Source organism: Gossypium raimondii, chromosome 1 (assembly GCF_025698545.1).
Source record: "Gossypium raimondii isolate GPD5lz chromosome 1, ASM2569854v1, whole genome shotgun sequence".
NCBI classification, from domain to species: Eukaryota; Viridiplantae; Streptophyta; class Magnoliopsida; order Malvales; family Malvaceae; genus Gossypium; species Gossypium raimondii.
In genome coordinates this window covers 13766122-13784299 of record NC_068565.1, presented here as the reverse complement: position 1 = coordinate 13784299, position 18178 = coordinate 13766122, and the positions used below count along the sequence as shown (strand labels likewise).

The window sequence follows — 18178 nt, the reverse complement described above, 5'->3', positions numbered from 1 at the left end:
AACATCTAATCTTGAGGGTTACCTGAAAGGGAGAAAACTAAGGGGGATGAGCTATGAAGCTCAGTGTGAGTCTTAAAATAAACATAAAAGCAGATTCGAACAGAAACAAATCAATGCGGCATCACACAATAGTTCAGACTTATAGAAACAAAATTCGAATCACACTCAGATACCATACAGATTACTGCATCATAGTACTTTACACTAACGAGTAAGCAACTATTATAATCAAATGTAGAATGGCGAACAACCCGCCTAACCAATCGCTACACACCATCTCCACAAAACCCCCTACACATACCAATAAGGGTATATTAAACCCTTTCCAACATCTACACTCCAATATTGAGTTATGATGGACCCATCCAATCGAAACACACCATGAAGTGGACATATGTCAATTGTATTAATGCAGATTTACCATTAAAAAAATATAAGTATGCAATTTAACTGCCAAATCGAACTTCCTTCCCTTCATAATCATATCCCCGCCACAAATACAATGCAAATAGATATACAAAATCAGATACACTCATTTTCAGCTTCCACATTTAATAACCATGTTTGCAAATCAGTTCAGTTCAGCAGAATCAAAATCAGTCATACTCATATACAGTTACAAGATAGTGGAAACAAAAGTACATAGTTTCTAATTATCATATCCAACCATTTTCATATACCGAGTTTAATGTACCAAATTATAAAAACAATTTATGCGACATCAAAACTAAATCATATAAACGTATATATAAAAAGTATCCTAACAGTAATATATTTCATTCGGAGACCTTCCACAAACAGTATTAGTGTCCTAAATACTTCTTTAAAGGCTTAAACATACAAGGGACTACTCAAGAACTAAAACGAATCACTTAGCAAAAACGATGGAAACATTACAAAAAAAGGACCACACGGCCCTGTAGACAGGCTTTGTGGAAGGGCCCAGACTACGTGATAGGGATACACGACCATGAGACTTAGGGAGGCGCCTGTGTGACTGAGATACACGATCATGTGACTGAGAGACATAACCGTGTGACTGGGTTACACAACCATGTAGGCAAACTGTGTAATTCTCTATCCCGTGTGGCAATTTCACAAGTACAAAGCAGGGAAGACACGGTCATGTCTCAAGCCTATGACACCTCCCCAGGCTGTGTGCGATCTATAAATTCTTAACAGAGGTCAAACGGCCATGTGGTCACCCATGTAACCCATCCTGGGCCGTGTGACTCGAAAACTTACCTAATTTCTTAGGTGACACACGGTCGCGTGGACCGCTCGTGTGCCTAAAAAACCACCACAATCCTTGTTGTAAAACACAAAAATTAACCACAAACATCATCCTTAATTAGAGTGTTTAAGAAACACACCTGAAAGACGACTCTCACACACTAACGGTCAAACTGTTACACCTCAATTAAACTTATCTAAAAACTCAATTTTACAAACACACTAAACCTATAAGAAAATCGGTCTGAACCATATACAAAAATCAAAGAAACCAATGTAAATCTCAAGAAATCAGCACTACACTTACCCGATTCAAAACTTGATTGAACAAAAAGTAACTTTAAGGAGTGACAATTAACGATAATGATGATGAAATCAAAAGGACAATTTGAAGAACAAAGGGAAAGAAAAAGAGCGTTGAAAACAAGGAGAAAATGTAAAAGCCAAAAGAGTAAAAATATAAAATTGGGGGAAAAAAGAAAACTAACGTGAAAAGAAGTGGAAGCGTGAGAGAAATTCTAGGAATTTCCATTTTTTAAAAATATAAAATAAACAAAATGATATTTAACAAATCCTATCAGAATTTTCAGAATTAGAACAAAAAAGAATTTCCCCTATGCATTCACAAAGACTCAACCCAAAACCTTAAGGTAAACTACCTCTTAGCCACTGAACTAACAAACTCATTATACTCTCAAAACGCAAAAACTAATTTAAAGGTCCATTCGAACCACTGACCCAACCAACAAACCTTAAATCTTGTAACCTCAATTTCGGGGTGTGACAATCTATATTGTTATTTTAAAAATATATATTTATTATTAAAATATTAAGTTTTTATTTATTTTAACACGATTGTATTCCTATTTTAATATAAAACAATGTCTATTGATATTTTGATAGAATATAATTTTAATATATATGTAAATAATTCATCACTATATAAAATTTTCATATTAATATCTTTAAATAATTATTTTCTATTGTCACCTCATTATTACAACTGCATTAAAATTTAGCTTGATTTTAATCTTACTATTACAATACTCTATCTTACTAACTAATCGTACGTTATTTTTATTTTAAATATCATTGAAGTCAATCAATGAAAACCTAATTTTTTTTTTTTTAAGAACCTACCTCTATTCTTATCCAATAAGGTACCCATTAAGCGGGGCCATGTTCGACTCCAAACCTTTTTATATAATCCCTTCTATCATATTCACAGAAAAAATAGACTTTCCAAACCATCTACGACTTTGAGCACTACAAATATTAATTACCTTTGACTTCTATCACCGCTATTAATATAATTATACAAACATTTTAACTTTGACATGCTGTATATTTTATAAAAGAAAAATTCAAACATATTAAATAAAAAAGTGCACCAAAGATAAAAGATAAACTAATTTATGTAATTAAAATAAATAAAACAAATTTAGAAAACACGTTTTGAAAATAACATCAAATTCTTTTAAATTGCTTTACTACTATGTATAATCGATTTTCTCTTTTGTTGATTTTAGGATATCATGATCGGTAACAATGACTAACTCTTTTGTCACGAATAGTGGCGAGTCGTAAATTTTTTTAGGAGTGTCATAATTAAATTGTATATTTTTACGATAGTAGAAATGTAATTTCACTATTTTAATTGTTTATATTTTTATAATTTTTAAAGGATTAAGTCAAATTTTTATTATTTTAGGGGGACAAAGTATAATTTTACCATTATTGATTTAAAATTTTATAAATTATAAAAAGCTTAAATGAAAACTTTCTATTTTAGGGGGTCGGGTCTCCTATCAGTCCCCTTGGCTCCACCACTTGTCATAGATGCTTTTTAGAAAAGTAAATGACTAGTCATGAAGCATGTTTCATTCTCATAAGTAGAGATCAAATCTCTCAAATACATGATTAACGGACGAGATGGGCAACCACCATGCCACATGGTTAAAGCACCTTTAAACAAAACTTTAAATAACTACATTAATCATATAACAAGTTATACCATTAAATAAAGGGATATTCACTTACATCAATATAAAACTAAAATAATTTTACATTTTTTCATAAGTTTTCATACGAATAAGTCAACAGTTAAATTTATCAAAATATTTATATTTATCAAGCATGTAAATATTTTAATCGATATGATAATTTTATTATATGATATAAAATATTAATGATTGATTTTTTAATATAAAACAAATAATTTAAAATTTAGAATTAGTGTGAAAACATAAAAGATCATTTCTCTCCATTACAACAAATAAACTGGTACGTGGAACATATATCAATTAAACAAAAATGGAAAATGAAATTAAAAAAGAAGCATCACTCGGCCTGACTTTTAATAAGCAGCAAATAACGGCTGCGCTTTGTAAGTGGCGGAGGTGTGAGAGTGTAACTCAAGTAAATAGCTTCCTTCCTACGCAACGCGTCACTGCTGAGTTAAAAAGGGAAGGGGTTTTATTAAGGGTTGGCAATGTCAAACGTCAAAATCAAACAGTTGGATGAAAAAGTAGGTATGAATCAGCTGTCCCCATCTCTATCTCTTTGAAAAGTACAACAACAGCTTCCCCTTTGACTTGCAACGCCAACGGTATTTCATGTTCCCCGCGTGACGCCGTGGCTCGCGTCACTCTTTATTAAACCCCCCTTTCCACATTCTTCAATCATCTCCTCTTATTTATTTGTTAATTAACCATAATAATAACAAACCATTTCTCCTCCTCAAATACAACTGCAATTCCAAACCTCCCAATTCCTTTTCACTTTTCTATATATTCTTCTCTAACAATCCATCCATCCATCCATCCATCCATGCCATGGGTGCCTGTTTCTCTTACGAAATCCCTGAATTTTCAGAATCTGGGTCTCGCCCAACAGCTCATGTTGTTTCCCTCAACGGTGATCTTCATAAATATAATCCCCCGGTCTGCGCCTCTCAGGTTCTTCACGCCGAAGCCTCCTCCTCCTCCTCCTCCTCCTCTTCTTCTTCCTCCTCCATCTTCCTTTGCAACTCGGATAGCTTATCTTACGACGATTACGTTCCGGCCTTGAATGCGGACCATCAACTGCAACCCAATCAGATATACTTCGTGCTTCCCGTTTCCAAGCTTCAGCAGCGATTGGCTTCCAAGGATATGGCCGCTTTGGCCGTCAAAGCCAGCGTTGCTATCCAGAATGACTCTAGAAACGATTCTAATCGGCGCAAGAAAGCCCGAATTAACCCTGTGATGGTGGTAGCTCAATCTGTTGTTGATCCTGTTGGCGCTTCTACCGCATCAGCCCCAACACCCAGCAGCACCAAGTCCTTTACCAAGTCCCAGACTCAACCTCAGCCAGCTGGGATGTCAAGATCTGCTTCTTTTAGAAAATTGCAGCGATACACATCCAGACGAGCCAAATTGGCCGTTCGTTCTTTTAAGCTAAGGCTGTCCACTATTTACGAAGGCTCCGTTCTGTAATCTACCTACCCGGATCCACCTTTCAAGTTGTTAATTTTCCATGAGCCCCCAATGTAACATATTATACATACATACATATATCTATTATATTCAAAACTTCTCTGTCCTGTATAGAAACTGAGATCGAGAGTGTCATTTTTTTATTGAGTTAACCGGAGATTCCATTAATCATCATTCTCACATGAATTTTTGTGGGTCTTTTTCATCTTTATATTTCATTTATTCGCAACTGTATGTAATATTGAGAGAGAAGGCAGGAAGCATATATTTGGAGGTATAAAATCATCAGAAGGAAAATGGAACATTACGTCTACAATCCAAAGGCTCAAGGGGCGGTCTCAATTGTTTATCTGTTTTGAACAAGTCAAAACGGAATTGCTTTAAATTATAATTATGTTTTTGTTTAAATGCGGATATCCTACCGGTTCTACCCGAATCCAATGGTTATTTGTAAATGGATTTGACCTTAGCTTGTCATAGAGAGGCCCTTCAAAGGCTTCATGAAACGGCTGAAATAAACCCACTGCTAATTTGGGCCATTCAGCTCCTACCCATCCATCATTCTCAATACTGATGGTATGGACTTACCTGTTTTGTTAAGGAGGTTTTTTCTTTTGTCCATTGCTTCATCCGTTTGTCTTTAGATGAAAATATTGATACTCCATCCATTAATATTGGATTGATTAATAATAGTTTTCTCTTTTCAAGCCTTTGATTTAGAAAATCATATTAATTGATCGGTGGACGATGACAAATATCTATCCAACTCTTTGTGTGTGTAATTAAACTATCTAGCTAGTGAAGTAAGCCAATATGAGCTTGTTACTCTGCTTCATTTCTTATATTCATCAAGTCTTTTTGTATGGGAAGAAGTTGAAAAAAACCAACTTAAAGGATTTAATTAGTAGAATGGAAAGAATTGGAAAGATAGAAAATTGAAAAAGTAGAAAAATAAAAGAATAAAAGATATTTTTTTCCATAGATATAATATGACTGTGTTTAACCAAAACAACCAAGATCATACAGAGCACACAACTATGTCACTTACCCGCGTGTGCTAAAATATGTCTTTTAAATTAAGCCACATAATCAATTCTTACTTGTGCCATAAACAAGCATTTTACCATTCATTAGACTTGTTTTTAATGCATCAAAATATACCCAAAATACAACTTATAAAACAACCCTAAGTGCACTAGCCAAAAAAAAAAAAAAACCCAAAGTGCCTAACTAATATATCACGGCACCTCAATTCAACAATTCACAAGCAAACCATTCATCATCAAACATACCAAATATTCATACCTAACTACAACCACATGATCATCATTCCAAATGCCAAGATTTCATCAAGCAAAGTTCACCAAAATACCAATTCATGCCATAACAAGCCATTACACATAATTCACATGAAAATGGCACAAAACATAATTTTCAATTTCACATTATATAATCGTTTACACCTATTTATATGCCACTTATAACCGGGCCAAATTGAGCAAAAGTCTACCAAAAGAGTTGGTGGATAGTATGAGCTCCGGAGACGATCCTATCAACAACACGTTTTTCAACAATCTACAAGGAAGAAAATTTAAACGAAGGTAAGTTTACTTAAAGCTTAGTAAGTTCGTATGAAATTAAACACAACGTACCTAACAATTCGTATTTTAACTAATGAAAATAACATATAGACATATTATTCCATTGTCATCTTACACATTTCATGAAATAGCCAAATTGGTCAATACATCATTCCATACATATAAATAACATAATATGCATAGCAACCATATTCAATTCATAGCTAACGTTTTCATTAAGGACATTAACCATTACTCGATGTTGCTCATACGAGTTGTGGAGAATCCGCAACAAATGTTGGATCTCAGCCATCGATAAGGTATCTATCACCGGTACATAATACCTTATAAGATATAAACATCGACACATAGTGCCTGATACAACATGAACATCGGTACAAAGTAACTGAAATTATAGTCACGATACATAGTATCTGATATAATGAAATCATCTATACAAAGTACATGACACATTAAACCCTAATGACATGTCATTTGTATCCTAATCATTCACTAAGTTCGCAGGGGCCTTTAACCAATTTCCATATATATATAACATCGCCTCATATAACAACATGGTCCAATTAACATTCCATTTCATCTCTCTATTCATTCCAAACACATAAATATCATATTTTGCAATTCAATCATTCAATCTAAATTTCAATATTTATTTCAAACAAATTATACAAATACATATATACATAATACAAACATGAATAAGTATTAATCAAAATGAACCTAATACAAACTTACCAAACCAAAACAACAATGAATACAACACCGAGGACTATTCAACAATATTTCCTTTTCCAAGGTTATCAACCAATTAATCCGTTTCTTGATCTATATAATAATTTAATTCAATTATCAACTCCAAATACATTATAATGTCTAAACGTATGCATATAAACTTTTAATAACATTTTACAACATTTACCCAAACTTTTACCTTTTATTCAATTTAGTCTCAATTACTAAAACTATTACATCTTCCCCAATTAGCCATCATTTTATGATCCAATTTTCACATTCATCTTTCTAAGACTCTCTAATATTCATATTTATAAAAAAATTCATGATAGTTTTCATCAATTTTTATTTTAGTCCCTAAATGCAAAACTAATAAAAATCACTTTACAAAATAGTCATATTTCATTATAAAACTTCAAACCCAATCATTAACATCCAAAAAGCTTTAAAAAAATGGTAAATTTTCAAAAAAAAATTGGCAGTATTACAAAATAGTCGTTGGGCTAGTTAGATTAAGCTACAACGATCTATAAAACATAAAATTTATGAAAAATGGCTTGAAAAACATACCATGCATGAAGAAAGAAGATTGGTTGATTCTCTACTACCCTAAAAATGGTGTTTTTGGTTCAAGGAAGAAAAATGAAAAAGATGATGGCTTGTTTTCTTTTGTTTAAGATTATTATTTACTTAATTACTAAATTACCCTTGTAATTACTTAAAAATTTCCACCCAAAATCATGCATTAACCGTCCACTATTAATTCTAAGTGTCTAATTTCCTTTTAGATCCCTAAACATTCAATAATCAAACACTTTAATTAATAATAAGCAATACTAATTAACTTTTGTTGTTTTTACAATTTAATCATTATACCATAATTAACTATTCAAACATCAAAACTTCCAAACCAAACTTTAATATGACACTCTAATGGCCCTATAAATATTAAATAAATAATATTTACCGACTCATTTATCGAAATTGTGGTCTCGAAATCACTGTTTCTAACATCACTAAAAACAGATTGTTACATAAGTTAATGTAACACCCCTAACCCGTCTCCGTCACCAAATTAGGGTTACAGAGCATTACTAAACAATCAAAAGCATTTGAATCCTAAATCATTCAATATTATAAACACATAATAAACCATTCATACACATGCATGTTATCCCTAAATCGTGCCCTCGAAGCCCTAAAAATAACAAAGAAACAATTTGGGACCAATAAGAAACAGTTTGGAAAGTTTAGGAGAAAAATGAAAAATTTGCAAAATTGGGGTCACACGGCCATGTGGTTAGGCCATGTGCCTCACACGGTTGAGACACATGGTCGTGTCTAAGCCCGTATCCTCACCTCTGTAACTCTTTGAGTAGGGTCACACGGTCGTGTCATACACTCATGTGTCAGGCCATGTAACTCTCTAAGTTGCCCCACACGCCCGTGTGCCAGGCTGTGTATTAAGCTATGTAACTCATTGACTTGCACCCTAAAGATATCATCAAATGACACACAGCCGTGTCGCCAGGCCATGTGTCTTACACGACTGAGTCACACACCCGTGTCTCAGGTCGTGTAAACCCAAATGAACCTTAAATGACAAGTTTATCATTTCAAGCTTACTTGGACCTTAAGTAATCAAATCACTAGCTAAAAGACCTATTTAAAATGACATTAAACAAGCTCAAAACATGCTAAATCAACCATCTTAAGTGCCTAACCAATGTACCCTCATTGGTACAATAAGTATACACAATTTCATAACAAAATGAACTATCACCAACGCATGTTAATTCACACAATCTAACCTTCAACCAATATTCCTATCACAGGCACCTCAATCACAACATTCCAATAACACATACCATAAATTTGCACTAAAACATCTTCCTTAGTTCAGATACACCATATTAGGTTAACTACTTGCATTTAAGATCATGCATTAAAGTTTTACATTTCAAAAACAATGAAATTGACAAAACAAGCCTATTACATGCTATATAATCCAAAATGAACATTCCAAAAACTACCAAAAGCAAGAGGATAGTGTGACTTGAGTGTCGATTGGATTGTCCAACCTTCAAAGAATCTACAAGAATCTAAAATAACACAAATAAGCTCATTTAAAGCTTAGTAAGTTGACGTACAAAAATGATAAATCTTACCGAAGTAATACAATAAATCATTCAATAATAAATCAACTACATGTGTTCCCTGTCAACCAAAATCTCAACCCGGTGAATTGCATAGTTCAATTCAAGCTCAAATACATATTATAACTATCAAAATCACTAAACAAGTTATGTTTCAGAGATTTACGATTTGATGAACGACTTACGAATATGAGTACATAGATATTCCACCCGAAACACATCAATCGCTCATAAGAGCTAGACCACTCGATAGCACTTCAGATGCTCATAAGAGCTAGTCTAACCGAAAACACGCCAAAATAGGAAGTATAACACGAGAATTTGTAACAATTTTTGAACCTCGGCCTACTCAGGAAAATATATATATATCACTCCGCAACAATCTCCACTCCAATCCCCCCATAACATGCCTTAATTCGATTGTACTCTATCTTGGATTCATCTGATTCAAGTATTGAAATTCATCAATATTTCTCAAACAACTTTACATCAACAATAAAATAATTATAATTATTTTGTCATATAATATCATCACCTAGACTGAATTGTAAGAGTTGTAGACGTTCAGGGACTAATCCGTGATTTTTCCTTTTCCACGTATATCAGTAGGGTCTTGATCTAAAATGTAAAATTTCTTAATTATCAGCTTACACTTTACCTTCCAGATCACTTTACAATTTATACCCTTTTATTTTTTGAATTTACACAATTACCCCTAACTTTTACAACTTTTGTAATTTAGTCCCTTAACCCAAAAATGTCAAATTAACCATTTTCTCAAGTCAACATTACAGTCGAATATTCTAGGCCCTTAAACAGTCCCTATTAAACATCAAATTCACGATCAAGCCTTGTAATGTTGACATTTTCACAATTAAATCATTAAATCAAAATCTAAAAAAAATCACTTCACAAAACCACCAAATACCACAATCAAAGCTTCAAATACATAGTTAACATAAAAAAAACATTCAAGGATTATCAATGGCAACTTCTAAAATTTTTAACAGATTCAAAAACAAAAGTACGGACTAGCTGGACCTAGTTGCAACGATCTCAAAATTATAAAAATTACAAGAAACGAGTACAAAAATCACTTACATGCAAAGTTTTATGTTTGGCCTAATTTGAAACTCCAAAAATGGTGAATTTGTTTTGATTTTCGGTGGAAGAACTTGAAAAAGATGATAGCCAATTTTTTTTATGTTTTAATAATCTTTAGTTAATTTACTAAATTACAAATTTACCCTTAGTTATAACCTTATAATTCAACAATTTAAAAGCCTATAGTCGTCCATCAATAACCTTATGGACTGATTATTTTCTAAGTCCCTTTTTATTTAATAATTAGACTATCAAATCAATAGAATTCAATAATTACTAAGTTTTGCACATTTTTCAATTTAGTCATTTCTCCTTAATTAGCTATCTAAACGTTAATATTTCCTAACCAAATTTTAATACGACTGTAATGAATCCATAAATATTCTATAAATAATATTTATGAGTCAACACGACATAAATTTATGGTCCCAAAACCACTGTTCCGTCACTACTGAAAATCGGGTTGTTACAATTAAGTTGAATTTTGTATGAACATACTAAGTGTTTATTATGCTTATCATTTTCATTTTTATTCTATAGTTTGTTGATTGTGGAGCATGTTGATCAGATCACCTTGAAGTTCACACTATCCGTCTCTCAATTTGGGTTGTCTTTTAATCATTTGAGCTCAGTTATATGTGGCGTGTACTAGGAATTATTATGCTAATTTATAATGTTAAGTTTGATTTGAATTCTTAGTTCATAATGAACTTGTGATGTATATGTCAAGTTGTGTACATATATATATGCATATTTTGGTAATATGTTGTGTTATGTATGTTTGGCACATAGAGATATATATAATTGAGCATGAATTGCATTTATGTTATAAATGGCGGAATGGCTTGTAATGATATAAGTAGGTTGAAATGAATTGGTGCCAAATGTGTCATATTGGTTTAGATGTTTAGGAGCATGTTTATATAATATGATTTGTTTTGAATATGGTATGTTTTGAACATGTATGAATGGTGTTAAGTGAATTCTTTTGACCTATTTGCAAGGTGGATTTAAAACAAGTACCAAATGACCTATTTTTGCACCAAGCAGATTCCTTGTCCCGACGTTGTTTTCCTTTTATCACAACATCAGCCAACAATTTGTGATGTCTCGTTGTCAAGTGGTCCAACATCGTGACGTGTCATACTATTTTGGTGACGTCACGACATGGGGAAAGTCTCGTCGTGACGTCATTCTGAACTTTTGAAATCTTTGCAGTTTGGTCTTTGTTCAATCTTAAGTCAACTTTGAGTTTACGAAAGCTCGTATAAAGCTTGAGAAAAGTTTAAATTTGTACTAAATGACTTATATGATACTAGTTAATGATTTTTTATTCGAATTATCTATTAAATGTCTATAACCATTTCATTTTGCACTGTAGCATTCTTTAGCTCAATTTCGGCAATCGAGATGGGTGAGGGGTGTTACAAGGTAGCCCACTTAATCGTGCAATTTTGTTTTAAGTCCAACTTCTTAATTTATAGAAAGCATGGTGGTGTCTATAACTGTTTCATTTCTCATTTTTGCATCAATTAAGTACCTGAAACAAATTCTATTTAGAAATTAAGTCCCTAATGGCATATAATTTCCATTTTATTCATGAAAAACATGAAAATACAATAAAAACTAAAACTAAGCATGAAATCTATTAAATATAGAAAAGTAATAAAAGGCACTACAAAGTACTCGAAAATAAGCTCTTTAAGTGCTTTAAAAAGCTTAATTTGACACATCAAAATACAGCAGATCAAACCCCCTCACACTTAAGTCATTGCTTATCCTCAAGCAAACACATAAAACATACATAAGACGACCCTTAGAATATGTTGAACAATAAGAAGCGTGGCAGTCCAATATTGAATTTATACAAGACCTATCTCACATGCAACTTAAAATTGATGTTTAGCTAACTTAAGTGCTCCCAAAGTAAATCTACCTAGTTCACTAAGTGCTTAATTGGTTTTAACATGTTCTATGCTTTTATTCACTCGTTAAGTTTTTTACTCTTACATTGTTTTTGTTCACTCACAAATTTAAGCACATTTTAGCAAGAGTTTAACCTACCATATTGAGCCATTTCCTCACTTTTTTCACTCAAATACACATTTTTGAAACCACCATTATGAATATACTTAACCCTCAATATTCATTGCCCAACGTCCATTTCTTAGTGAAAATCAAATATAGGACATTTCATAATGAAGCCTAGAAATTCAAGAGCCCTTTTTGCATGTTCCTTTTCTTGGTTGAAAGTTCGGGCTTTTTAAGTTTTGAGTTCTCTCACTCTCTTTTCTTCTTCTTCTTCTTTCTTTTCTTTTCTTCTTCTTTTTTTTTTTTTTTGGCATTTCTCTCTTCTATTTTGAACTAAAGAGAGAGTTTCAATTTTTTTGTTTCAATGTTTTCCCTATCTTTCTTGTTTTTCTGCACATTTCTTGATTCAAATGGTTTCTTAAACCTAACATGTTTTGGCTTTTGTGTTGTAATAGGGAAGAAGGAAGTATTTCTTTAATTCAATTTAATTTGATTTGATTTGTAGTTCTCTTTTCTTAAATAAGATCTATTTTGGTACTTAAATTTATTCTGCTTTTGAATTTGCAAAGGAAGGAAGGTGTGAGTATATATTTTAATTAATTTGCGCCCTTATTTGATTGTAATAAGTTTGATGATTTAGTTGTATTTTAAGAAAAATGAGATTATTTTAAATTTGAAACTTTCAATTTAGAATTCTTTATATGTTAAAATTTCAAGTTGTTATTCTATTTTCTTGTCATGGCCTTCAATACTATCAAGATTACTAAGGAAAATACTTTGTCTTCCATTGAAGAATTAATCATCTAATTTGCAAAGTTTTGATTTGTTTTACTATGAAAAGAAAGGCTTGCAGGTTAAAGTTTCAATTTGTGTTCATTAGAGTTCATAAACCAGAACAGCTAATGGAATTAGAAGAATATTAATATCACTTTCTAAAAATTATTAAAAAAATCATTAAGAGTTATTTAATCTAAGTCCTTAGTATATTTTCAACAAAGAAAAAAAAAATACTTACCATTATTTCAGATTCAATCTTTTTTTTAAACAATTTTATCATATATATATTCTGGTCATATCTTCTTCTTTTTTGACACAATGCCTAAAACTACCCATAGCCCCTCCCTAACCTATAAATAGGAGGATAATGCGCTTCAGCGCACTCAAACCCACGTCCTCCTGTATTGGCAATAATGTCCATGCCAATCGAGTTAATACTCAACCGACCAAATTCAATTGTATATAAAAATTTTAATCTCTTGCTTTGACAACAATATCCATACCAATCGAGCTAATACTCAATTGACTAAATTCAATCGTATATACAAATTTTAATCTATCACAAGTAAAATCACAATTTTATTTTTTATAGATTAATTTTGAAAATAAAAAAATAAATATTAATTTACTAAGTTAGGGAAGCCCACTTATATAATTTATCCTAAAAAAATTGAGGAAACTCACATAATCCTTAAGATAGCTCCACCCTGAACAAGGCGACATATGTAAGGGTACGATATCAGAGTTGTGCCCTTCATGGTGTTCAACTGCTCAATGGATCATTGAACTTGTAGGCTTGTAACTATCCTTGATAAGGGTGTCTCATAATGGCTTTTATGTGTTGGCAAGAATATTCGTAATGGTCCAGGTCGCTGCTTTATTATTACTTACTCCCAATGGATCTGCAATTATAAATGATAATAACTGACCTAAATGATATCATCATCATCATCATCATCATTAATCAATTAATTACATCTGATTTCTATCTTAAGAGAAGCTTGCTTCTTTTTCTTTTTGAGCAAGAGTTGGTACGTGCGGGTAGCAAAAGCTTGAGACAGAAACGACTGGTTGGGTCTAATCAGTGCCTCGTGCATGCTCATGCATGCTGTCCTACTCTTTTTTCTACTGTAGCCCACTTTACCTTTATTGATGTGAACCTTAGCCATAAATTTCATCCTTTTTGTAGAGACTACGTTTTTCTTGTATTTTATATATATATATATATGTTGTCTGACCAGTTAATTTGTCAAAGCCAGTAGGTGCATGCGTAATGATTTAGGGGGGCCAGGGGCTTCAAGACGATACATATACGGGTTTCTCTATCCGCTAATTAATGGAAACAAGTCGTCTCTGAACCAGGATTAAACCATAATTGGAGCGATAATGTTTAATTCTTTATTTGATATTTATTAAAGAGAGAGAGAGAGGAATTACGTGACCCTAAATTCATCATGAAAATGTATGTTATACGATACATTAGTATAGAGAGATGGAAGAGAAATTATATTCCGAAAAAGAAGAAATAATGTTTGTTGAATTATTAGTAGGGAGTAGGGACACGTGCGGTGCAAGGCATAAATCAATCAAATAAAAATGGTGATTGGATTGGCTACAAAAATTGTTGCTTAATAGTTGATATGTTTTATTACATTATTAAATTTAGACAGACAAAGCAGCATGGGTCATGGTGCATAATTTCTGGTATACTTTCACAATCCAACAGGCGATGGAGAGCATGAGGTTGGGTTGGAGGGATCAAATTTTCTGCATTTCACAATCACGCGCGCCATCATCCAAAGGCCGGGCCCCCCTTTCCCCTCGTGGGCACAATTATTGCCCACGATTGCAGCCCCCCACTCACCTTTTGCTTCCTTATTTATTGCCTTCAAATTCCCCTCCTACCATCCCACATCGCCTTCACCTTCACCTTACACTATATTGATTGTAGCATGAGGATGATGATAGACTTGGGGAGCCAGAGAGGGCCTCTCCATATAAATACAATAGATATGGCAACCTCTGTGGAGTGTGGGCGGGAAGTTAGGTTCCGGCGATCCTTATGGTCCCTGGTGGAATGTATGGTCCCTTGTTGCGGCTTACCGCCTTCAATGTCAGGCACAGTTTCTAGCGACACGGAATCAAGCCATGGCTCAATCACTACTTCAACGTCAATTTCAACTTCAACATCAACCATCACGGGGACTTTCTTCGGGTACAGGAAGGGGCGCGTGAGCTTCTGCCTGCAGGATGACAGCCGAAGCTCTCCGCTTTTACTGTTGGAGTTGGGTGTCCCTACTGCTTACCTTGCCAGAGAGATGCAGTACGGTCTGCTGAGGATAGCGCTGGAGTGCGACGACAAGAGCAAAGAGAGATGCGGGCTTTATAACGTCCCCGTTTGGTCCATGTACTGCAATGGAAGAAAGGTGGGGTTTGCCATTAAGAGGAAGATGAGCAGCAATGATGCGGCGGTGCTTAAGCTCATGCAGTCCGTGTCGGTGGGAGCCGGAGTTTTGCCGGTTTCTCCAAAGTGTGAAGAGGACGGGGAGCTGATGTATATGCGAGCTAGTTTCCAGAGGGTCATTGGCTCACCTCATTCCCACTCATTTCACATGCTTAATCCACTGGGTAGCACTGCTCAGGAACTCAGTATCTTCCTATTCAGATCCTGACATCTCTTTATGTACATATATCTTATTTTCGCACTCCTCCAATACTCTAATCAATTTCAAAAATTAATTTTAAACCCAATTCCACCTTTGAGCCTAGGATTATGTTTTTGCGTATAGAAAAACACTAAAGAGGTTGAGTTGAGTTAAAGTGATAAAATAACCCAATATTTCTTAAGTAGAGTTTGGAAAAAAGGAATTCAACTCCAAATTTAATTCACACTTAATGTTATTTCTAAATATTGAAAATTGTAGAATATATATTGAATGGATAATAGATATTATTATTCCATATAGGATTATTGCAAAATTACTTTCTTTTTCTTAAACATCTAATACAATAAACAGTTAGTCTATGTTGACAATGCCGAAAGCACTGCTAGACTTATCACTACTAAAAATCTCAATTAACTGCAAAGGAGTTGTCAAAATTTGTACCCCTTCCAAATCAGCTGGAACCATATTAGAAATTCAATTAACAACATGATTAGCTTCTCTAAGAATGTGTCGTAGTACTTAATGATCTTTGTCTTGAAGTAATCTCTGAATACGCCTAATCAAAGATGAATTCAGATTAATTGAAGTTGTCCCTTGAATTGCTTGGATTTCTAGACTATCAATTTTGATCAAAATTCTATTCACCCCTATTCTTGTAGAATAGACAAACCATGAAGAATAACCCATAATTCGACTTCAAAGGCTGAGCACACACCCAAAAAATGATTAAAGCCCAAAATCCATTCCCCTAGATGATTTCACAACACTCCACCTACAGCTGCAAAACCTGTAATCAAATTAATTGTCCCATTAGTTTGTAGATGAGTCCTTCATCTAGTAAAGGCTCCCCTCAAGTGGAGGTACATCTTCGATTAAATCCCTCCTTGTGTGTGGATAAAAATTGTTTCGCCTAAGTAACGGACACTGTAATAATCTCATAACCTTTTCATAAATGATTTTAGAAAATAAATAAATTTCTCTTCTTCCAAATACGTCACACAATGAGACTATATAAACTTCCCATGTATATGACTTTCATGTTTGTCCAATTTTGCATCATCGACATAAAGTATTTGTTTTATTACTTTTAAATTTGGAGTAATTAAGTTATCATTGCAGTTATTTTAACCAAATTTGCCATTTCTGTAATAATTATAATGTGATTAATTTTTAAATACAAAGAATTATGGTATAATGATTTATTTGGACTTTTAATTTTACATAAAAAGTCATTTTAACACTCTATTTGATTATTTTTGCCTTTTTAGCTTTAAATTTGCTCTCTCTTTTTGTCAAATCACTTTAAAATTAATGAAAAAGTTAACATTTTTAATTTAGCTAACATTGCATGCATGTGGATTGCCACATTGATGACATGTCAACATTTAATTAACTTTAAAATTTTTAAAAATTATAAAAAATTATAAAACTATTTTTCAAAATTAAAGATCATTAAAATATTAAACATTATGAAAAATATTTTAAAATTTTAAAAAATTAGTTAAATGTTTATATGTCATTTATGTGGCAATCCACGTGTATGTCACATTAAAGTTAATAAACATTAATTTTTTCAACCATTTTGGTGTGATTTGATAAAAATGTCAAGTTCAAGGGCTAAAAGACGTGAAAAATTAAATGAATGACTAAAATGACTTTTTTTATAAAGTTGGAGGACAAAATAAGTAATTATGCCAAAAATCATTATACACTCATTCATACTTAATATATTTTCCAATTTAATTAACCTAAATTAAAGTCTATTTGATAAACTAAAATTTTAAATACTAAAAATGCAAATGATGTAAAAATAAATATTATAAATTAAGTGTTGAATTTAATTTATAAAATATGTTTGGTATATAATTTAAAATTAAATATTGAGTATATTTAGATTGTTTAAGAAAGGATAATATAATCTTAAAAGAAATGAAATGAAATAAAATTAATTAAATCTATTCTCTATTGAGTGATAAATAGGTCATATACTAATCATTTCTACATGTTTTTTTTCAGAAAAACTCTATCTAGTCATTTTTATATATTTAAAAAAAATTAATGCAATACCCTTTCCTCAACCCAGAAGTCGATAAGATGTAGGACAGCACATTGGTTGCCAAAGCAATTAGTTCTCAAAGACCATAAATGAACTCAAACAGACCCACATACATTAAACTAGCGTCAAATATGGTCAAACACAAAGCCAAGTTGTGAATCTTGAAGCAAACTAGCAAAATGTAGAGCTATGTCTCGAGATAATGAAGTCATATCTCGAGACATGCCTCCCCTATTTTGAAATTTTAGCTTCGAAGGTTGAAGTTTTGAGACAATAGGACCATGTCTCGAGACATTGACCCTTATGTCTGGCACAGTCTGGCACATGGCCTACGACACGGCCGTGT

The 18178-nt window shown here is 32.7% G+C and overlaps 2 protein-coding genes across 2 annotated transcripts; both read left to right on the top strand.

Annotated features, from left to right (window-relative positions):
• Positions 1-3931: 3931 nt before the first annotated feature.
• On the top strand, positions 3932-4895 carry LOC105783162 (uncharacterized). Its single transcript, XM_012608443.2, has one exon. The coding sequence runs from the start codon at positions 4068-4070 to the stop codon at positions 4707-4709; it is 642 nt and encodes a 213-aa protein (XP_012463897.1). The 5' UTR covers positions 3932-4067; the 3' UTR covers positions 4710-4895.
• A 10127-nt stretch (positions 4896-15022) lies between these two features.
• LOC105783156 (protein MIZU-KUSSEI 1) lies at positions 15023-15861 on the top strand. The gene has a single exon (XM_012608429.2). It carries the CDS (start codon positions 15063-15065, stop codon positions 15780-15782), a length of 720 nt encoding a protein of 239 aa, XP_012463883.1. The 5' UTR covers positions 15023-15062; the 3' UTR covers positions 15783-15861.
• Positions 15862-18178: the final 2317 nt, after the last annotated feature.

Coding starts and splice junctions, on each gene's coding strand:
- LOC105783162 (XM_012608443.2), top strand. CDS start 4,068: ATGGGTGCCTGTTTCTCTTACGAAATCCCTGAATTTTCAGAATCTGGG.
- LOC105783156 (XM_012608429.2), top strand. CDS start 15,063: ATGAGGATGATGATAGACTTGGGGAGCCAGAGAGGGCCTCTCCATATA.